This window comes from Mesoplodon bidens (assembly GCF_964165515.1).
Source record: "Mesoplodon bidens genome assembly, chromosome: 5".
Classification (NCBI taxonomy): domain Eukaryota; kingdom Metazoa; phylum Chordata; class Mammalia; order Artiodactyla; family Ziphiidae; genus Mesoplodon; species Mesoplodon bidens.
The window spans coordinates 66,296,885-66,319,746 of record NC_138161.1 but is presented as its reverse complement, the minus strand read 5'-3'; the positions used below and the strand labels follow the sequence as shown (position 1 = coordinate 66,319,746).

At 45.1% G+C, this 22,862-nt stretch overlaps 2 protein-coding genes across 4 annotated transcripts in view; both read right to left on the bottom strand.

Annotated features, from left to right (window-relative positions):
• The window catches only part of PLA1A (phospholipase A1 member A), a 34,211-nt gene extending 30,825 nt beyond the window's left edge, over window positions 1-3,386 (bottom strand). The window contains exon 1 of one of the 2 annotated variants that reach the window (XM_081235423.1): window positions 3,118-3,386. In XM_081235423.1, coding sequence (XP_081091549.1) covers window positions 3,118-3,190 — 73 coding nt within the window. In that variant the 5' untranslated portion in view covers window positions 3,191-3,386. The remainder of the gene's footprint in view (window positions 1-3,117) is intronic. The other variant, XM_081235422.1, reaches the window with a different exon arrangement.
• Window positions 3,387-10,991: 7,605 nt separating this feature from the next.
• Window positions 10,992-19,877, bottom strand: ADPRH (ADP-ribosylarginine hydrolase). Of its 2 annotated transcripts, XM_081235541.1 has the most exons (5): window positions 19,818-19,860; window positions 18,349-18,382; window positions 16,941-17,266; window positions 14,602-14,962; window positions 10,992-13,205 (listed from the first exon to the last, which is right to left on the bottom strand). In XM_081235541.1, the coding sequence occupies exons 3-5, from the start codon at window positions 17,251-17,253 to the stop codon at window positions 12,791-12,793; spliced, it is 1,089 nt and encodes a 362-aa protein (XP_081091667.1). In that variant the 5' UTR covers window positions 17,254-17,266; window positions 18,349-18,382; window positions 19,818-19,860; the 3' UTR covers window positions 10,992-12,790. The 2 variants fall into 2 exon arrangements, with proteins under 2 accessions (XP_081091667.1, XP_081091666.1); XM_081235540.1 differs by lacking the exon at window positions 18,349-18,382 and having other exon boundaries at window positions 19,818-19,877.
• Window positions 19,878-22,862: the final 2,985 nt, after the last annotated feature.

Below are 22,862 nucleotides of genomic sequence, written 5' to 3'. Positions count from 1 at the left end.
CCAGTGGTAGCCAGCGGTGGAGAGGGGCTCCCCAACTCAGGAAAGGAAGCTAACAACAAAAACAATACAAACAAAAACAGCTATTGACTTTTTACTGGGGCTATAGCTTTATTTAGGGAGACAGGATGGAAAGACAAGGCCTCACTCACAGGAGCTGAGACAACGCACCTTTCTGGAGGAGAGAGGGCAAAGATGGGGGCTCGGGTGGGGAGACAGAGAGATGAAGAGAGAGACTGAAAACAAATTTTTCATTGAAAATTAAAATGAAACATCTATTGTGTCAGAAGTCAAGATAAGAGTTATCTTTGGGGCAGTAGTGAGTAAGATGGGATACAGGGAATGGGTTTTAAGAATCTGGTAACATTTTATTTCTTGATCTGAATGATGGTAACACAGGTGAAGTCATTTTGAAAATTTATTAACCTGTGTATTAATAATCTGTGTACCTTTCTGTATGTATGTTGTACTTCAGTAACTAGTTTACTTTTTAAAAAGCTTGAAAACAAATATATAAAGAAATCAAATGTTTACACAGATAGTCGATAAAGCCAATAAGTGGATCATGAATTCATTCCAGGTGAAATAAAGTTTTAAAAAATCTTTGACAGGGCTTCCCTGGTGGCGCAGTGGTTGAGAGTCCACCTGCCGATGCAGGGGACACGGGTTCGTGCCCCGGTCCGGGAAGATCCCACATGCCACGGAGCGGCTGGGCCCGTGAGCCATGGCCGCTGAGCCTGCGTGTCCGGAGCCTGTGCTCCGCAGCGGGAGAGGCCACAACAGTGAGAGGCCCGCGTACCGCAAAAATTAAAAAAAAAAAAAAAAAAAAATCTTTGACAAAGCTTTAACATAAGTATGCTGAGAATACACAAGGATAAAAATAAAGACAGAGCATAAGAAATTATGAAATAAAAATGGGCATAAATGATAAGATATATAGTAAAAAGCTAATTAGAAAATGGAAATGAAAAAGATAGTCATGGAAATAAAAATGGAATCAATGTTGTAATATCTAGTGCAGAAGAAGTAAAAGAAGCTTTTTAATATGAAAGTGCAGTTAAAAAGTACAGACAATAGATGGAGAGGCTCCAACATTTAACTAGTAGCTGTTATCTAAAGGAAGAGAATGGGAGAAGAAACAATATTTTGAAAAGGTAATTGCTAAGAATTTTCCATAACTGAAAAAAGATATGAGTTCTCTAATCACAAGTTATACTCAGGGTAATGAGCAAGATAAAAAGGAAATAAATCTATAGAAATAGGCAGATGATAGTAAAACTGCAGAACATTAAGTATAAAAGATATTCTTAAAAATTCCCAGAGAAATGCATTGGAAAATTTAAAAGCAATGAAAAATATAATTTCCTGAAACTGACTCAAGAAGAAATAAAAATCCAAATAAAGCTACTAGCACCAAAAAAAGAAAAAATCAAACTGGTAATCAAGAGTCTTCTCTGGCCCTAAAATATGCTAGAGCCAGATGGTTTTATTTGAGAACTCCACCAAACCTCTAAATTACAAGTAACCTTTATCTTATATAAAACTCTTTCATCGAACAGAAACTTATTTTATGTGGTTATAATCATCTTAGTATCAAGACCAGAGAAGGGCAATACAAGAAAAAAAATGATAGATAAACTTCCTTTATGAACAAATACACAAAATAATAAATATAAATATATAAAAAAATAAAAATAAATGTTGGCAAATAAAATTCAACATCATATTAAAAAATACCCCACAGGAGTAGGAAAAAAACAATACCGCATGACCACAAGATTTGTCCCTGGTGATCTTCATCTAAACCGATAGAGTTTAGAAGAAAATATGAAAGGTTATTTTTATAATTTTATAAGAAGATTGATTAAACAAGACACCAGAAGCACAAATCACAATAAGAAATAAAAATTAAGACAACAGTGTAATACTATTTTTTCTATGAGATTGCCAATATGAAAAACATCTGATAATACAAAGTGTTGTTGGAGAGGGTGGGAAAACAGACATGCTCACGTACAAATCAACAGTTATAACTTCTTTGCAGGGCAGTTTTTCTCACATTTATCAAAAATGTGTAAAATATAAATCCTTTTAGATCTAGTATATAGTGTATAAACAGTCACTTCATAAAACAAGATATACGGTCACTTTACATACACACACGCACACACACACATGCACTCAAATAAATGATTGCTAAGTAGCACCTTTTCAACGCCAACCGTTGATGCAGGGAAGGGGTGAGCAGGGGCCTGTGGTGTTGCAAGGGAAGTATGAATCATGGAGGCCTTTTTGGAAGACGTGAAGAGCAGAAATGAACAAAAAGGTAGTGTGAGCAACTACAGGCAGAAAGAATGACACACCCTAAAGCTGGGGAATGAGAATTAAATGTCTCGTGGACATGACACAAAAGCAGTCTGCTGTTGGGGGCAGAGGGAAGGGAGCTTTCCAAAGGTGATGCCACTGCTGGTCAGAGGAGGGGATTTTACTCTTCCGAGATGCCCTACGCCATAAGAGGGTTTAGATTTGCTATATTAAGCAAGGGAGAGCGGTGGGTGGGGTTTTCACTGGGAAAGGCACCATGCAAATGGCATCTGAGGGAAACTGTGCTAAAGGTCATTGGTTATCTGTGGTGAACAGGACTAGTTATCATAGTACTGCCAAGAGGGATGACGAGCCTGAACTTGAGCTGGGTCGGCAAGATCAGAAAGGACCTCTAACAATCTCAATGACAAAATTGTTGATAGTTCGGAAATTTAAAATTTTTAAAATTAAATATATCTTGGAACAATGGATATTTACAGGGTGAAAATGAATCATGTTTTGGAATTCATCACATTTTATTTTTTTATACTCCTCCTGGCTTGTGCAAGGTGAAAGGAGTAACGCAGGTTTTAGAAAAATGAGTAAAACAACTAGAGGAAGTTCAATTTTTGTGACTTAAGAAAATGCTGTCATTCCCATTATGATTGAAGGTTTTTTTCTCCCTCTTTTAAATTCATCTCAGGAGAGGGCTTTTAGGGGACCTTCCAAAGGTTAGTGCTACATAAATAGATGGCTTGAAAAAATAGAATTATTGACCGAAAGAAGTCCCACTCAAGGCCCCAGCCCCCGACTTACCTGTACTTCCAACACTGAGCCACAGAAGGAGCCCCCATGACCAGAAGCAGCCCTCCCAGGGGTCTGGGGCCATCGTTGAGCTGGAAGTCTCGGAGCTGGGGTGAAGCCGACCCCTAATGACAAAGAGATCTCATAACCCAGGCTCTCACAGTTTTGAACACTAAACACCCACTCGGGTCTCACTAATCATTAACTGGCCTCATGACCTGTAACAGGTCTCTCCCTATTTGTTTAACATCCCCAGTTTTTCTGTTTCTTCTTCTCAATGAAAAGAAATATACTTTTTTCTTTTCTTTTTTTTTTAAGCAGGGGACATGTAAACACATTGCCCTTCCTCTCTGAGCCAAACATCATCAGGAAACTATTTCCTGCACCTCTCCCACTTCCCATTATAAAATGTTAGTAAAAACCAAGGCAGAAGTCTTTCATCTCTAGGGGATCACAAACCCACATTGTCCCAGAGTCATCTGTGGACGTTTTTTCCCCCTAGGAGGACCCTGAGTGGCTTGAGGGCAAAAACCTTTTCTTTTCTTTTTTTTTCTTTTTGAAGTACGCGGGCCTCTCACTGTTGTGGCCTCTCCCGTTGCGGAGCACAGGCTCCGGACACGCACGCTCAGCGGCCATGGCTCACAGGCCCAGCCGCTCCGCGGCATGTGGGATCTTCCCAGACCGGGGCACGAACCTGTGTCCCCTGCATCGGCAGGCAGACTCTCAACCGCTGCGCCACCAGGGAAGCCTCTTCTTTTCATTTTTGAGTCCCCAGTGCCCAGCACAGAGCTGAGACAACAATGTATTAACACGTTTAGTGTACATTTAACAGAAATAATGAAAGAAGATGAAGTTGGCCTCTGAGAGTACTATCCTTTGATAGAATCTTGGGGCTAGAAGTCCAGCCTCTAAGAAGAGTCGTTCAGTGTCTTGAATTCACTGATAAGAAACAAAGAAATAGAGAACGAAAATGACCTATGGAGACCCTTCTGCTGGAAGTGGCAGAGCTGGCCTGGAACCAGGGTGTTTCCAGTATACCGCATGAACCCTTCATCCAAAGGAGTGGCAGAAACCACAGAGCGCTAGTTCTAGATGGGTCAGGGGAAGGGGGAGGCACCGTACTTACCCAGCTCTCCTTAATTGCAGCACATTGCTGTGAGGCAGAGAACCCACCAACAGGGCAGTATGGAACTTCCTGGACCATAGCTCTGTGAGGGGAGTACTATCTACATACAGCTTCAGGGTATAGAGGGGTTAAGTACCTTACACAAGCTCATGCAGAGCTGGGATTTGAAGCAGGACAACCTAGCTCCCGAGGCCGTGCTCTGAACCATTGTGTCAACAGGCGGCACCAACCACTGCACCAAGCTGTGCCAGGCCTGCCCAAGACAGGGATAAAATGATTTTGGAGGGGCCTTGCTTCCCACCCTGCACATGATGCCACTGATCAGGTGCTGTTGCCACCAGGAAGGGCACTACCGAAGGCTGTTCTGATGTCAGAGACCAAGCCAGGTGTAGAGGTCCAGGTCCTCAGAGAAAAGAAGCCAGGACGGGACCAGAGGTGCAAGAAATTTATCAGGGATAAGACCTGTGATGAATAAAAAGGGGAGCTGAAGACAGTAGGGAGACCCTTTAGACCCTGCTGCAGGGCTGACACCTGCGCAGGACAGGGAGAAGGAAAGAGGATTGCACAGGAAGCCCCAGAACACCATGCAGTTCCTGGAATGTCCTGGCCAAGGCAGCGGGGAAGCCTCAAGCTGAAGTCTCTTATGAAAATGAGCTGTGTTAGCAGCCTTGCCCTGCTCAGTCACTAGCTGTGGGCAGTCTCAGCACAAAGACGAGGGTAGATCCAGAAGGGTAGCAACCAGGACCATCAGTCAATTAGGCTCCTCACAGCAGGAGACTGAGGACTGCATTCTCCTGGCCACTCCATCACACCCAGAGCTGGCGCGTCAGGCCAGTCATTCCAGCTTTTCCAGCACAGTGTTCCCTGTGCAACATCAACACAGCTGACATGTAGAGAGTGCCCTCCCTGTCACATTCATCGTCTGGTGCAGTGCTCTCCACATGGGGCTGGAGTGGTCCTGGGCAAGACCACCTGCCTCAGAGTCACCCTGGGGACGGGGGGCAGACCACTGGGCCCAACCCAGACACACTGAATGAGACTCCTTGGGGTTGGGCCCCAGACTCTGCAGTTCTAGCAGGCTCCGCAGATGACTGTACGCATGTCAGAGCCACTAGTCTTCTGTTAGTTCTAACCACAGCCATCTCCGTTTCACCAGTGAGGAAACTAAAGCTCACAGAGGTCAGAGACCTGGGGAGCACTGCTTCAGGGGGCCAAGAAAGCGGGGTCCGCCTGGAAAGTGAGGTGATGTGTTTTAGAAGGTGAGTATAGAGATCTTTCTACAGGAGACACTGGTAGGGAACACCAGCTTATAATCAGTGTATATGGTCCATCTCCCCCAGGGAGAATGTCAGCCTTGGGAGGGCAAAATTCTGGCCTCTTTTGTTCAGTGAGGTGTCCCCAGTGCCTAGCACAGTGCCTGCCACACAGCCAGTGCTCAATCTTTGCTAAGGAAAGGCATGGTACCTCTGGTATGGTGTGCTCATTTAGAGAGGGCAGTGGGAAGGGACCTGATCCCAAGACCGCATAGAGGCCCCCACCGTGAAGTGGAGTCAGATGGCTTTACTTGCCTAGGATCAAGGAACACAGGGAGGCAAGCAAGAGACCAAGGACACCGGGTTCAATATCCAGTGCTCATTGCTCAGGGCTCCCTGTTGTGTGCCTCCTGCCTAGAACTGTGCTTGGCACATAATAGGTGCTCGTTAAACACTTGTTTTGAAAGAAAGAGAGGAGAGGAAGAGAAGGGAGTGGAGGGGAAGAGAGGAAGCTACTGGCTATAACCCCTGGAATCCATAGAATCTCTTTTGGCCTTTCCTGCCTGCCCATTCCCAGCTCAGATTCCCAGCTTCCTAGCTTCCTCACCTTCCTTCAGGATCCCGGGCTGACAGTTCCATAAATGAGTAAGCCTTTATGTGTGTGTCCATGTGTGCATGCACACATGTATAGAAGCATGGCCTTCAGTTTAGGGGTGGGGTTGGGAGTGGGGGGAATATAAACTAACATACTAATATAAAATAATCTTAGGAAATTATAATTCTGAGCCTCACCAGTTTATTCTATCCCATCCTTTCTGAACTTTTTACACACTTGCTGACCCACTACACAAACCCTCTGCACCTTGCTTTTCACACTAAACAAAATTCTTTCCACCTGCCTCATTTGTTTTTTAAGGGCGCATAGAAACCCATTAGAACTTCTCATGAAATTTTAGTGCACAGCCCAAAATGGCTCAAGCCCCTATCCTACTCGATTTTCAGAAAGTCTGATCTTTTGCCAGGTTCCTTTCCAATTTGAGGTGAAGAGCATGATTTTGGAGCCTCCACTCCTGGTGTTCTATATGTACTGCATGTGTATACACATGCGTGCACAGGCCTGCACGCACATACACACCCATTCTCAGAACAAACCATAATACACGAGCATAAGGCCATCTAAACTCATGTAAAGAGAATACTTCATGCCCTTTGTGCCCCAAACCACATAACTTTGCTTTCATTTTAAAGCTGTCTATATTCTGTCTCTGTTTTCCTTGGAAGAACAGGTAGACCCTTGCTTTACACTTGTCAGGAAAATGTATCACAGGTGTCTCCAGGCCTCCAAATTTTGAGAAAGACTGAAAATTGCAGCTTTTAAATGACAGTTGGATGCCAACTTCTATGGTTTAGTTTCTGTTCCCTGAGATCTCCTAACTTCAAAGTAAAATGACTTGTGAACATTGAGAGCTTGTTGCTGGGTGTGCAGTACTGTACTGGCAATTCCACGAGAAGGTCACAGGAAGAGGACACCCCGGGGGTCCCCTGGGTTGGGCCTTCCAAGTGGTGGAAGAAACTGGCTGGAAGTGACCCATCTGCCCATCCACGGGTTTAGCTGGGCTCAGCTCTGCCCACTCCTACCCCTGCCCCCAACGTGCATCTCAAACCCACCACCATCTTTCCTTTTGATGTCACCTCATAGCTGTGGGAAGGTGGAGAGAGGCCACAGGCTGCTGCCAGCACCATCTCACTCCTGGGTTTCACTTTGGCTTCGTCTAAGGAAACATTTTCTGATTATAGCCAACAATAAGAGTGTGGTAGGACTGGAGGCAGGCAGACCTGGCTTTAAACTCCAGCTCCATCTCATCCCAGCCGTGTGACTTCAGATGGATGGCAGCTTCTCTGAGCCCCAGTTCTTCACCTGTTAACAAGCTCTAGTAAACTGCCTGACACACAGCAACTCTTTCTACCTCCTGCCTTTCCTTCCCCAAAGGAGAGAGTCTCACCAACTCCCTAGGTGTCAATATCCCCAAACCCAAACCCCAGGGATGAGAAAATGATGGCAAGACTGCCCTCTCTGCCATGCCTGGATGCCCCCTGGGTCCTTAACCAGACCCCGTTCCGTGAGGAGCTGATCCACTGGGATGATTGACTGTGAAATCATCAGAGTCTCCATTCCCTCCCTCACCACCCCCAGTAGCTCTGGCTGTTTTAAAAAGATGCACATTTACTTGCCCTGGAGAGGTGGAGACAGAAGAGGAAATGGAGAATGTGTGGTTGAAGAAGCTTGGAGAAGGGCAGATGAGGCCAATGCAGATCTTAAAAACGTATATATTGCCAAGACTTCTAGTAACATCTAGCAATCTTAGGTACCAAAGAAAGCAAATGAAGTACCATCACTTAGCAGGTCAAAAAATACCATTAATCCCTGTAATGTTACTCATGACCTATTCTGTTTTTCAGAACACAGACGTTAACTTGATTAGCATGACAAGTTCATACTGTCATTCAGGTCATCTTTTAAATTTACTCTAACATTATGCATATTATTAAGTCTGTTGTCTCTTTCCTCTGTTCATTCTGGTCCTCCTCCTCCTCTCTCTCTCTCTCTCTCTCTCTCACACACACACACACACACACCCCCCAGCACTCACAGTCAGGAGAGAAGGCAGAGCCCAGGAGCCCAGGTGCGGGTAGGTGGAGACAGAGGTGAGGATGGGTGTGACAGTTCTCTTTCGATGGCTTCTATTTTCTCAGAGAAATAGGAAGCAAAGCTGCCAATTGAGAGGCAAGTTTGGAGAGGAGGTTTTGAGGTTTGAGAAAAAGGAGTCTGAAAGTCTGATCTCTTTCTGAATTGTGACTGCTGTGAAGAGTGAGAATTTGCATAGCAAATAGAACAGGATCTTAAAAAGACGCTATCTCTTGTCTCCAATTGCAGCTGAAGTCCTACTAGCAAACAAAACATGCTACAGTCTCCACCCTCCTACCCTGCTGGGACCCCGTTCCCCCCCCACGCACACACCTCCACCACTACATTCTAAAGAGACCGGAAGGCCTTGGAAAGACAAATCCCAGTGGGACTTCCTAGGGGGCAGCAGAACTGCTCTAGGAGCCCTCCCTTCCCCACCTCCTCTCGCCGAAAACCAGCCGTTTGAAGGAAAAATCACAAGAACCATAAGTTCTATGGGGGGTTTCCCATCCCTTCCTGAAAGGGAAGGAAAGGTGGTGCTCTTCCTCACCCTCACAACAAAGCCAAATGAGGGGGGCTACCGGCTGAGCGTGAGGGTGACCACATGAAGGCGACAGTGGCATCTGCTTCCGAGGCAGCTGTCTGCTAGGCAGCCTGATCCGTCCTCCTGATCTGTCCTATTTGAGAGGGATGGGGGAAATGTAGACAGCAGCAGGTGGGGCAGCCTGCACTCTCACTGGTGGATGTGACCGGGAAGGATGAGTTTCCCGTGGGTTGAGTAGAGCCCTCAGAAGACAACTGGCTTGACCCTTTCCCATCAGGGCTCCACTGGTGAGGGTGGTCTAGGGCAACACTGGAGAGGGACAGGGAACCCCAGGAGAGGGAGGCAAGGAATGAAAAAGGCATCCATGTCTCTATTTCTCCTCTAAGCCCTCTGGGCTCGGGACTGACTGTGGTGGGGAGAAAGGAGGACATGACATTAAAGTGTTAGAATTGATCAAACTGGACTGGGATTCCTACTTCTGGGTATATATCCAAAGGAAATGAAAACAGGGTAACGAAGAGATATCTATGTCCCATGTTTATTGCAGTGTTGTTCATGATAGCCAAGATATGGAAACAACTCAAGGGGCTGTCAATTGACGAATGGATAAAGAAGATGTAGTACATATATACAATGGAATATTATTCAGCTATGAGAAATCCTGCCATTCGTGACAACATCAGTGGACCTTAGGGCATTATGCTAAGTGAAATAAACCACAGAGAAAGACAGATATTACATGATATCACTTATATGTGGAATCTAAAAAAAAAAAAAAAAGTCAAACTCATAGAAACAGAGTAGAAAAGTGATTGCCAGGGGCTGGTTGGGGGAAGCAGTGGTAGTGAGGGAAATAGGGAGAGGTTGGTAAAAGGGTACAAACTTTCAGCTATAAGATGAATAAGGTCTGAGGATCTGATGTAAACCATGGTGACTATAGTTAATAACACTATATTGTGTAATTGAAATTTGCTAAGAGAGTAGAACTTAAACGTTCTCACCAAAAAAATATAAACATGTGAGGTGATGGATATGTTAATTAACTAGATGATGGGAAACCTTTCCAATGTATATTAAATCACCACAAATGTACACTTTAAATATCTTACAATTTTACTTGTCATTTATACCTCAATAAAGCTGAAATTTTAAAAAACTAGACTGGGATGGACTGGATTGGGTTTTTTGTTTTTTTGTTTTTTTGTTTTTGCGGTACGCCGGCCTCTCACTGTTGTGGCCTCTCCCGTTGCGGAGCACAGGCTCCGGACGCGCAGGCTCAGCGGCCATGGCTCACAGGCCCAGCCGCTCTGCGGCATGTGGGATCTTCCTGGATCGGGGCACGAACCCGTGTCCCCTGCATCGGCCACTGCGCCACCAGGGAAGCCCTGGATTGGGTTTTTAATACCCACCACCACACCCCCATCCCAAGACCAAAAAGATGACGCTAAGGGGCAGGAAAAGCAGCTTCAATGGAGTATGTATGAAGGCAGTAGCTAGAGAAAAAGAAAATCATTCCATGTTTGCTTCTCACTAAATTCAGACCATTCACCAAACCAGTTACAGAGGTAAAACACGTCATGCTTCAGAATCCACTTGTTAAAATACTCTTCTTCCCTTTTCTATATTGTAACGTTTAAGCATCTCAGTTCTGCTGTTTGGGCAGTGCTAACTGAATTCTAGTTCTCCACCTTAAAACTTCAGGCTCTCCTGACTATTGGTAAAAGAAACCCCAGAAAGACCAGGAAAAGATGTTTCCTCTTCGCCTAGAGCTGCAGAAAAGCACACACTATTCTGCACTATCAGTTTTTATCAAGTGGGAAATTACAAAGTCATGAGAGTCTCCATCTTAATCTTCTGTTCAAGAATCTTGAGTAAAAACATATGTACTGACTGTTTTCTATTATTCTAAAACTGTCCTCAAAATATTTCTACAAAGAAGTCTTCTTGTACACCTGAATTTAAGACACCTGAATCTAAGAGGTTATTACCATGTTCTGTAAATTGTAAATCCCCACCCCTAAAGTCTGCAATTCTGATTGTCCTGCTGAAGACTCTGCTGTCCTAGTTGTAATATTTAAAACACGTCTGTTTTCTGAAATATATAAATACACATCAGAGCTTTTTTTTTTAACATCTTTATTGGAGTATAATTGCTTTACAATGGTGTGTTAGTTTCTGCTTTATAACAAAGTGAATCAGCTATACATATATCCCAATATCCCCTCCCTCTTGCGTCTCCCTCCCACCCTCCCTATCCCACCCTTCTAGGTGGTCACAAAGCACAGAGCTCATCTCCCTGTGCTATGCGGCTGCTTCCCACTAGCTATCTATTTTACATTTGGTAGTGTATATAAGTCCTTGCCATTCTCTCACTTCGTCCCAGCTCACATCAGAATTTTTTGAACCAGAAAAAGAGCTTTGGAATTTTCTTCTCTCTTTACGTTTAAAAGAATAATAAATCTCATGCCTTTGCTGGAGTCCTGCCTCAAATACAGAGTTGAGAGCTTTGTCTCATTTAAGTCAGCACACAGGCCTGGTTAAAGCATCAAACCCTCTACCTCTTTCAAGCCGGCACAGGTCACTCCTGACAATCATGAAGTAGAGGGCATCCGAAACAGATGAGGCACCGCATATTGAAAGCACTCACATCAACACAAATTGATGAACTTCCAAAGTAAATACTGAATATCTCTAATGGGCCAGACGGGGAAGCCACAAAAAGAATAAGACACAAGCCCTCACAAGTAGCCTGAGGTCGTCCCCAGAAGACACACAATCACCACACAACAGGATCAGTGTGGCGAAAGGGCTAGAGACAGAAGGCTGTGGGTGTAGTGAGGAGAGAGAGTCAAGAGCCTGAACAGTCAGAGTAGGTTTCATCTAGGAGATGCTACCTGAGCTGGGGCTTGAAAGTGAACGAGGAGAAGGAAGAGCACCAAGGAATGAAGAAAGGGGGTGAGTAGTCATTGTAGGTGATCAGAAGTGCAGCGCGATCAATTTGGTATTTGTAAAGACCACTCTGGAGGGCGATGAGGAAGGCAGTACTGGAATGAGAGGCACCAGATAGGAGGCTAATAAACAACATTCATTTAATATATACTGAGTAAGTATCTCCTGTGTGCCCAGGCACCATACTAGGTTCTGTCTAGAGGAGAATAAAGGCAAGCAAATAGGCAACAACAAACTGGCACCATGTCAAGTGCCATGCCCAGGAAGTTAGAGGGCACAGCTAGGAGCAGCCTCTCCTCAGACTTGAGTAGCTTGGATTGCAGAAATCCAGCTGAAACATACTTGGTGCAAAAAGGTAAAAGAATAACAGATTTGAAGGATATTCAGGAGGTAGAACCAACCAGCAGATGCTATTGGGACCCCACATATACCCCTCACTGTTCCCATGCGCCATACAGCTTGCCACTGCAAACATCTCTGAGGCTTTACCTGAGGACCCTCACGTTTGGCTTGCACAAGAGGCAGGCCAGGAAGCACCAGGGAGTTAGCACACCTGGGCGTGGTCCTCCACCAACATCAGATGGAAGTCGGTGGGACAACTCCAAGTGCCTTACGCAGAGGACCCAGATGGACCGAGTCCCAGCTGCCCACATTGGTAATGTGCTCATTAACGCACCTTGACCTGGCTCCCCTCCCTTCCCTGTCTCACTTCCCCATTCTCCTAACAGTGCTTCCTGGAATCACCCCCCAAATAGACTACTTGCACTCAAATCCTTGTCTCAGAGTCCACTTTGGGGAACCCACCCTAAAACAAACAGAAAAAAACTGAGTGAAAGGTTAGATGGTAAAAATGAGGACTCAATATGAGGCTATGAGATTTCTAATTTGGGAGATGCTGATGCCACCCACTGAGATAAAGACTCTTCAGGATAGGAAGAGGGGTAGATTTGGGGTCGGGGGCAAGGACAGGATAAGTTTGGAAAGACTGACCTTCAGGTGCCCAAGGGACTGTTATCTCAAAATTCCCTGAGTACAAGGTTAAGACTCTTGACTTTGAAAAAAGTGAAACTGAGCAGAAAAGGGACTACACAAGAGGAGAAACCACCAGAAATGAATGTCACTTCTCCCTAAAGGGTAATTACGGTATCTTCCTTTGACCTAAGAGAATACAAAGCCCTAGCTATCTCTTCCAGCCGGTTTCTGTATTCTAGCTTCTCATAGTTGGAGAGACTCACTCCTTTAAAACCATACATCACTCCCCACCAACAGCCAGCAATGGCAGCTGTAGAATCACTGTCTCCACCATGGAAAAAGGCTCGGTGGGCAAGCTCCTCCCAGGAGCCTCCTGCAGCCAGGATGGCATCGTAGGCAATCATGGGGGCATCGTGTCCACTGCTGCCGCCCCAGCCAGAGTAGCTCACGGAGGTGTAGAACTGATCCCTCTCCTTCACATCAAAGGGCTTGGGGAAGGTAGGGGCTGATCTGCCATCCCAAATCCCTCTGAGTTTTAGGTACTTTTCCCATTGGTCTTGGAAGTAAGACCTGTAGGAAGGAAAAAAATCTACAGTCAATTGAAAAAATAAAGTCAAAAGCCATTAGGAAAGGTACCAGATAGATGTGTGAGCAGGGAAAGCTCCAAGATGACTTCAACTTCTGGTACTAAAATCATATGATATAAAAAAGTCAAAATGAGCTCTAAGCGACATTCATTCAATAAATTTTTGCTAAGGAATGATGTCAATAAGGCATTGATACCTGTTGCTACATAAAGAAGATATACAGCAAGTTAAAGGTGAGAAATAAAGGTTTGTTTTTCCTGAGTTGAGAATCAAGGCAAGTGTCAACTTTCAAGGGTGAACTTTACGTATTTAGCCTGTCATTATATATTTTATTATTTACTTTATATTATTTTCTTAACAAAAATTGTACATATTCAAGGTTGTATGACATGATGATTTGATATACATATACATAATGAAATGATCACTACCATCAACCTAATTAACACATCATCTCCTTATACGGTTACTATTTTTTTTAAGAGAGAACTTTGGAACATCATGACCATGGGTGATTTCATTAGAAAGCCTCTGGACCTTTTGTTTGTTTGTTTGTTTTTTGCAGTACGCGGGCCTCTCACTGCTGTGGCCTCTCCCGTTGCGGAGCACAGGCTCCAGACGCGCAGGCTCAGCGGCCATGGCTCACGGGCCCAGCCGCTCCACGGCATGTGGGATCTTCCCGGACCGCGGCACGAACCCACGTCCCCTGCATCGGCAGGCGGACTCTCAACCACTGTGCCACCAGGGAAGCCCTGGACCTTTTTATTCTAAGAAAGGGAATGTGAAATGAATTCAGAAAAAGGGGAAGATGTGGCCTTACCACTTATTAATTAGCTGGTGGAAAAACCTATCTCTAGATCATTTTAGCCAAGGATTTCACAGTATTATTTGTGTGTCAAGACAACACTGAAAAAAACAAGTTCCAGGAAATAAGCAGGGAAGTTCATCTCAGTAAAGAATAGCCATAGGGACTTCCCTGGCGGTCCAGTGGTTAAGACTCTGCGCTTCCACTGCAGGGAACATGGGTTCAATCCCTGGTCAGGGAACTGAGATCCTGCATGCCACGCGGTGTGGCCAGAAAAAAAAAAAGAACAGCCACATAAACTATAGAGAACAGGATCCCTACGCATGAGGGAAGCAGTGTAGCTGCCTTACTCCCTGAGGTCTTCACTTGGCGACTTGGTGGCCACCACCACTGGGACTGTACTTGAAATCCTTAGCAGGTGGGTGGGGAGGCAGCTGGATGCGGTAGACGACAGAACTGGATGGTGAGAACCAGGATGGTTGCTATGATCTATGGGTTTTAGGCATACACATGCACGCACGTGCGCACACAGGTTCAACCATCTTCTAGCAGGAGCGTGCACCTACAAACTTACCAGTGTTGAAGATTCTGCTCCACGAAGTAGCCTGATTGTACAATGTACTTTTTAGCTTCCGGTAGCACCTCCATCAGTCCTTTTCCCCACTGCTGGGGAGGCTTGCCGTTCACAGCATAGGCTGTAAAAAGAGCAGACACAAGGGCTCCCAGGAAGCCTGTGGGATGGTGGTGGGTCATCCGGCCACTCTCGACGCTCACCTGGATCAGGGTGTCCAGCTGGCTGTGGTGAGGGAACCGGAGACCGATGCACATGGCCCGCACGGCAGCCCCGCAGCCACCCTCATGGCTGTTAAAGGGAATCCTCCAGCCATCGGCTTTGTCTGGCTCCAGCAGCATGGCGTTCTGCATTGAGGCGCCCCCTGGGGAGAGTCCGGTAGGGCATGGGGTCAGTGTACCAAAGCGAAGGTCCCGCAGGATGAGAGAACCAAGCCCCGTCTCCAGCTTTCCTTGATGGAAAGGGAAAGCCAAAAAGTATGATGATGAATGTCCCCAAACTCCAAACCCCAAACCCCAGGGCAACACTGTGCCTTATTTACACCAGAGTACTTATACTAGATGCCCCTGGGTTTATGGAGCAGGGAGCTTTTCATCAGGAGGTGTTACTGGCTGAATTGTATTCCCCAAAATTCATATGTTGAAGCCCTAACCCCTAGTACTTCAGAATGTGACTGTATTTGGAGATAGGGCAGAGGTGAGGAAGTTAAAATGAGAATGTTAGGGTGGGCCCTAATTCAGTCTGATCAGTGTCCTAATAAGCAGAGGAAATTTGGAGACACAAAGAGACACCAGGAATGTGTGCTGTGAGAGGGCACAGCTAGAAGGAAACTGTCTGCAAGCCAAAGAGAAAGGTCTCCTCCTTCAGAAGAAATGAAACCGACGCCTTGATCTCAGACTTCTGGCTTCCAAAACCGTGAGAAAATAAATGTCCATTGTTTAAGCAAGCTGGTCTGTGGTATTTTGTTACAGCAGGTCAAGCTAACTAATACAGGAGGAGCTAGGGGAAAGGCGATTCACATCAGCTGGTGGCCCAAGTGGCTGTAAAAAGTTCCCAAAGTGAGCAGGAACCACTTGTTAGCAACCTGGAACCAGAAAAGGGGTCTCTACACGACCTTTTCCAGTCTTGTTTAAAAAGAAAAAAAAATTCTTTATTAAAGAAAACTCAGAAGCTACAAATAAGTAAAAGGAAAATAAGAAAGCATAAATACCCCTATCACCCAGACACAATGATTAACATCTTTGTGTATATTCTTCCAGACCTCTCCCAACAGAGATATACATATATACTTTTAATGAAAATGGGTTCAGAAATGAAATTGAGTTATTTATAGTGAGGTGGATGGAACTAGAGTCTGTCATACAGAATGAAGTAAGTCAGAAAGAGAAAAACAAATACCGTATGCTAACACATATATATGGAATCTAGAAAAAAAGGTTATGAAGAACCTAGGGGCAGGACAGGAATAAAGACGTAGACCTACTAGAGAATGGACTTGAGGACATGGGGAGGGGGAAAGGTAAGCTGGGACAAAGTGAGAGAGTGGCATGGACATATATACACTACCAAATGTAAAACAGATAGCTAGTGGGAAGCAGCCGCATAGCACAGGGAGATCAGCTCTGTGTTTTGTGACCACCTAGAAGGGTGGGATAGGGAGGGTGGGAGGGAGGGAGACACAAGGGGGAAGAGATATGGGGATATATGTATAGCTGATTCACTTTGTTATAAAGCAGAAACTAACACACCATTGTAAAGCAATTATACTCCAATAAAGATGTTTAAAAAAAAAAAGAAAGAAAATGGGTTCATAAGATACATAGTGTTTTGTAACCTAATTTTTTTTTACTTAATATACAATATCTTTCCATATTGGTAAATATTTATCTGCATAATCTAAATGGCTGCAGATGTGTCACCATAATTAAATAAATTACAGAACATTCAGGTTGTTTCTATTTCTGTCACAACTATAAAAACTAATGTCTCAGGGCTTCCCTGGTGGCGCAGTGGTTGAGAGTCCGCCTGCCGATACAGGGGACACGGGTTCGTGCCCCGGTCCGGGAGGATCCCACATGCCGCGGAGCAGCTAGGCCCGTGAGCCATGGCCGCTGAGCCTGTGTGTCCGGAGCTTGTGCTCCGCAACGGGAGAGGCCACAACAGTGAGAGGCCCGCGTACTGCAAAAACAAAACAAAACAAAACAACAACAGAAAACAAAAACAAAACAAAACAAAAAAAACTAATGTCTCCTTGATATTTAAGTCTCATTCAACATTTTTAATGATTTCCTTGGGCCTGTTTTATTCTCCACTTGTCCAGGACCTCCACTGGCTGCTCTCACCTGGTGCCCGGCCATCCATGTCTCCCATGCAGTCTTGGTAATGCTTAGCAAGGATGGAATACAGGTGAGCCAAGTCCGAGACTTTGCCAGCTTCCAGGAGAGCGTCTGCCGTGGCCAGGTGCATCACCGTGTCATCACTGACTCTCCACCTCTCCACATCTATGGCATCCAAGCCGCCAAGCTGGGCCAGCTGCCTGTGAATCTTTTCCCCACTCAGGAGGAACTCCCACTTCCCATTGAAGTACCCCAAGGCATCTCCAGCTGCACTCAGCACCATGGCTGCCACATACTTCTTGATCAGTTCCCCACTCATGGTGAGGCTGTCTCTGGGCGAATATAAAGACACACAGAGGATGGGGAGAAAAAAAAATCAGAAAAAATAATAGCCCTATCTACATTTTACTGAGCACTCACACCTTATAGGCACAGTATTAAGGACATCTCATTTAATCCTCACAGCTGCTCTATGGGGAGTGGAATAGGCCCATTTTACAGATAAGTAAATCAGCCACACAGTATCAGAAATGTTATGTGACTTATCTTAGGTCACAGAGCTAATTAATGGCAGGGCTGGCATTCCAACTTAGATCCATCTGACTCCAAAGCCCACAATTTAACTACGATTCCATCTTTGCCTCTCCGTGAGTGGCAAGCCATTAAATTCTGCAAGTCAAACCAAGCTTGTCATTTTCTCTTTTTGGTTTGAATTTGGCCTTGGAATGCATCCCTCCTTTACTTAAATATTAACACTTTCCATTGGTATCACAATGCACTGTTTGCAAAGCACCTGCACATCCTGCTTCATAAGTAGGCCCGGATTACAGTATGCACTTCACAGATATTGAAGCACTATTTACAATAGCCAGGTCATGGAAGCAACCTAAATGCCCATCGACAGACGAATGGATAAGGAAGATGTGGTACATATATACAATGGAATATTATTCAGCCATAAAAAGGAACGAAATTGGGTCATTTGTTGAGACGTGGATGGATCTAGAGACTGTCATACAGAGTGAAGTAAGTCAGAAAGAGAAAAACATATATCGTATATTAATGCATATACATGGAACCTAGAAAAATGGTACAGATGAACCGGTTTGCAGGGCAGAAATAGAGACACAGATGTAGAGAACAAACGTATGGACACCAAGGGGGGAAAGCAGCGGGGGTGGTGCGGGTGTTGGTGTGATGAATTGGTCGATTGGGACTGACATGTATACACTGATGTGTATAAAACTGATGACTAATAAGAACCTGCTGTACAAAAAAATAAATAAAATTACAAAAAAAAAAAGAAGAAAAGAAAGCAGGGTCAGAGAGGGTAAATTCACAGAAGCAAGAAATGGAGGCACTGGGACCCAAATCTTCTGATTCTGGGCCCTTGCCTCAGCACAGACCTACTTACCTTGAGCAACCTCTTTGTGCTTCACCCTCCACATCTGTAAAGTGGTGGCAAAAACAGTAACAACCTCGTGGGTTTGTTATGAGGAGTAAGTGAATTAATTTTTATAAAGCACCTAGAACAGTGCTTTGCACATAGTAAGCAGTATTTTTATTATTCATACACAACCAGGGAAAATGATTTTTCTATTAATTGAACTAGAAGACTGTACTTTCTCCCACAACCTTCCTTTCAACAGCAGTATTTAAATTTTGTTTTCCTTCTAAATGATTGAGTTCTAGAGTCCTGGGGTCTCAGCTAACACTCTCTCCATGAGTCTAATCGCCAGTAAAGTGCTGGTTTCCCTGTCGGTGCGTTTCCAGTTCCCCATTGTGCCCTATAGCCTGTAGCGTTCACCTCCAAAGCCCTCCACTGTCTGCTCCCACTCTATCAGCCACTCTACTTGCCCCGGCCAGGAGAACACTTGCAAACGCTGGTGGGTCAGCTCATCCTCCCTCAGCTCAAGTTCTTTCCCCATCCAAGATGCCTTCCTCTCCTCCTCTTCCCTAAAATCTATTTACTCAGGGTTAAGTTCAAGTCCTTGGGCTTCCAAGAGTCCTCCTCCAGCTGCACTGCTGTGGGCCAGGAGATACAGACTGGCAAGCACCTGAGAAAAATGACGACAGACTGAGCAGACCATTACTGAGTTACTGATCCTGCTGAGTTTCCTGGTTCCCAAAGGCTATTTGTAAAACATTACTTACACATTTTATTGTTTATAAATGATGCTTAGGAACTGGCGTTCTGGGCTGATAGTCCTGGCTCTGCCCAGAATCAGGTGTGTGATTGTGGACAAGCCACCCATCCTGGATCTCAACTTTCCCAGGGTAAATTGGACTGCGGGGCAGGAGGGGAGCTAGCGAGGCAGCCTGAGCTCCTGTCTCTGCGCTGAGTGCTTCAGAGACCAAGCTTAGTTGGCTTCTGAAGACCAATCTTTAACCCTCTGTACCCTCTTCCAAAGTCCTCAGCTTCTTTTCTGTAATTCCTCTGGCTCCACCCGAATGTGTTTTTGTGAGTTTTGAGTGAGGCTGGGGGCGATGACCACCTCGTTCTGTGGGGAAATTTCCTTTAGCTTTGACACCGTACTGCTCTGGCCTCCCGCTCTCAGCACGCTGATATTCTCTAAACTCCTCTAACTTTTACAGTTTATAGGCTCATCCCCGAGCTACAAATTCACAACTGGGATCTGGACAGCTGCTTCCCGACAGTCCTCTGCTATTTTGGGGGGGTGGGGGTGGGGGTGGGGTGGCGGGAGCAGGCGACTGGGGAACAGGTCCAGGCCCGACAAGGGGTGGGGGGGTGGCCCCCGGGGGCACCGCGAGGGAGGAGCGCGCGGGGGACGCGAACGAGGAGGGTGGGGAGGAGGGGCGGGCGGCACTGGTCTCCGGCAGGCGAGGAGCGCGGGTGTGGGAACCGACAGCGGGGAGGGGTACCTGGTGGCCCCGAGGCGGGCACGGCGCGCGGGCTCAGGGCGGGGCCGGGCGCGGGGAAGTCTGGGTGCGAGGAGGCCCAGGGCGGACCCTGCCGCCGCGCCCGCGGACCACGCCCAGGTTCAACGGAGCTGGACGAGTGCCAGGCGCCGCTTTCGGCTCGGGCGAGGCGCGGAGCCTTCTGCGCCTGGGCCGGGCGGCGGGGAGCACCAGGCGCATAGAATTGGCGCTGCTCCGCTCCCCACCGCCCAACCCCCGCACCCCCGCACCCCCGCTTTTGAGAGACTGTTGGAGACTCACGTGTGACCCTGGGTTGACGCCTCGGCCTTGCCTCCAGTCCAGCTCCTCTGGGCAGTGAACAGCGTGTGGCCCCTGACTCGGAAAAGGGTGTTTAGTGTGTGCGCGGCCTTTGTCACGGTCTGGGCCCCACACGCATAAAATGGGACAATAATAGTACCTACCTACCTCTTAGGTTGGTTGTTAGAATTTAATTAATTTTAACTCTTGTCATTTGTTTGGTTGCAGAATAGAATTTTTTCATCCTGATAACAAAGAAAAGCAAAGAAAAACTAAGTATTTTTGTCTGAATAAATAATATCATCTGAAAAATACTAGAATCACCATATGCAAGTATTCTATATACTTATCAAGAATTTTGATTTGCTGTGCTTATCTTTCTCGCTACAGACATTAAACAACTACTGTGTACCAGGTGGATACTAGGTCCTGGCACAGACCTGCTCTCATGGACTGCACCCAGCTGAGTGATCTCATCTTAGCCTGTTGATTTGTTTGTTTTTTAATAAAATGTTCCTTTTTTATGATAAAAAAATAATGCATACTTCCAGTAGAAAAGTTGAGAAAACTTTTAGAAAGCTCTCTTAAAAAACACATCTCTCAGGGACTTCCCTGGTGGTGCAGTGCTTAAGAATCCACCTGCGGATGCAGGGGACACGGCTTGGAGCCCTGGTCCGGGAAGATCCCACACGCCAGGGAGCAACTACACCCGTGAGCCACAACTACTGAGCCCGCGTGCCGCAACTACTGAAACCCACGCACCTAGAACCCGTGCTCCACAAGAGAAGCCACCACAGTGAGAAGCCCGCGCACCACAATAAAGAGTAGCCCCTGCTCGCCGCAACTAGAGAAAAGCCCGCGCGCAGCAACAAAGACCCAACGCAGCCAAAACTAACTAACTAACTAACTAAATAACTAACTAACTAAATAACTAAAAATTCTCATGTGTTCACAAAGATAAATGTTTCTGGATTTCTCTGCAGAATTGTTTCTCATAGCAGAAAATTGGAAATACCTCAATCTTTGTTTAGAGTGGAGAATGAGTTTCCTTCTCCTAAATTAGGGCATAATTATGAATCAATTATTCATAATTATGAATTATTATAATTACCTTTCCAAAAAGGTAGACATTTAAATCAGTAGACTTTGGGTAAATAATCAGGCTCACAAGGGAAGAGCTTGGAGACATTTCATTAAGTAAAAAAATCAAGTTTTCGAGTGAGTAATATACATGGTCTATTTATGTAAGAAAAAAGAGCTGTGTGTGTGTAAAATGACTGAAAGAATACATGTCACATTGTTAGTAATGATTATAATTACCTCTCAGGAGGCTAATGGGAGAGTTTGCTGGGAGTAGGGAGAGAGAGAAGGGGAAATTTTTCACATTAAGAATGTTTCTTTTACATGTAGAAAGAAATTTTAGAAAGCACAGGAAAAAAAAAACATATTCCACCACTCAGATTTTAAATACTTACAATCTTTATTTTATGCACATTAAAAAAATCGGATCATTTTGTCTATACAATTTTATATCCTTTTTTTTAAACCACTGAGCTTCACATTGTAAGCATTTCTCTGTGTCATTTGTGATAGTATCATTACCATAATTGAATCCAAATATTCAGATAAGGTAATGCCTCTAGGGTAAACTCCCTTTCATGTTGATACCAAGAAATATGAGGCTCTGATGTTCAGTTCCTCTCCAACCATACCATGGCCAAGGCTAGCTCAACAGAAGGAAAACAGAAGCATAGATAACTGAAAAACAGGAGAGTAAACAAATCTTTGCCACTTCATGGGCCTGAATGTGTAATACCATGCCACCATGCCTCATTAAATCATGAGGGCTAAAATTTTTTTTAAAAAGAGCTAACAGGAAATGGTTAATAGACAGGGCCCCTTGAACTCTGCAGCAAACACAAAATAACAAAAAGTTTCAAAGGAAAAGCAGACCACAGAATAGGACCACAATACACATCTGTGAAAATGATTTAAAGTGAGTAAAAAATGAAGTAGAGGCTTTTTAGAAGAAAACAGAAGAAAGCTAGTCCAGGAGAAATAGGAAGCCGAAAGCGGCTGTTCACATACATATGCTGTATCATGAACTCACTTCAGAAGACTTAGTGAGCATCTGTGGTGAATTTTATGTATCAACTTGGCTAGGAAATAGTACCCAGATATTTGGTCAAACATTTTCTAGATGTTTCTGTGAAGATATTTTTAAGATGAGATTAACATTGAAATCAGTAGACATGGAGCCAGCTGATTATCTTCCATGTAAGTGGGCCTTACCTATTCAGTTGAAGGCCTTAATAGAAAAAAGACTGCTCTCACCCAAGGAAGAAGAAATTCTACCAGCAGACTGTCTTCAGATGGAGCTGCTACTTCAACTCTTAACCTGCGTCTGCAGCCTGCTGACCTATCCTGCAGATTTTGGACTCGCCAACCTCCACAATCTCATGAGCCAATTCTTTAAAATTAATCTCTCTCTCTTTCCATATATGTATTGGTCCTGTTTCTCTGTAGAACCCTGACTAATACGGCATATAAAATGTGCTAGACACTTTGCTAGGCTCTCCATGCAGCTACTGAGGTAGGGCAAGAATCACACAAATAGAGGAGACTTCGTAGGGTGTAATGACATTAGGCCACGAGCACTGTGACAAAGGAGAATGTGCAAGGTACAAGGTGGGCAAATATGAGAGAGACATTATCAGCTTACAGCGTTCACAGAGGCATCTAGAGAAAATT

Excerpts from the sequence above, each read along its gene's own strand:
- ADPRH (XM_081235540.1), bottom strand. The coding sequence starts at position 17,253 with ATGAGTGGGGAACTGATCAAGAAGTATGTGGCAGCCATGGTGCTGAGT. Across the intron at positions 14,963-16,940 it reads CATGGATGGCCGGGCACCAG|GGGGCGCCTCAATGCAGAAC; the intron begins GTGAGAGCAGCC and ends GACTCTCCCCAG. Across the intron at positions 13,206-14,601 it reads GAGCAGAATCTTCAACACTG|GTCTTACTTCCAAGACCAAT; the intron begins GTAAGTTTGTAG and ends TCCTTCCTACAG.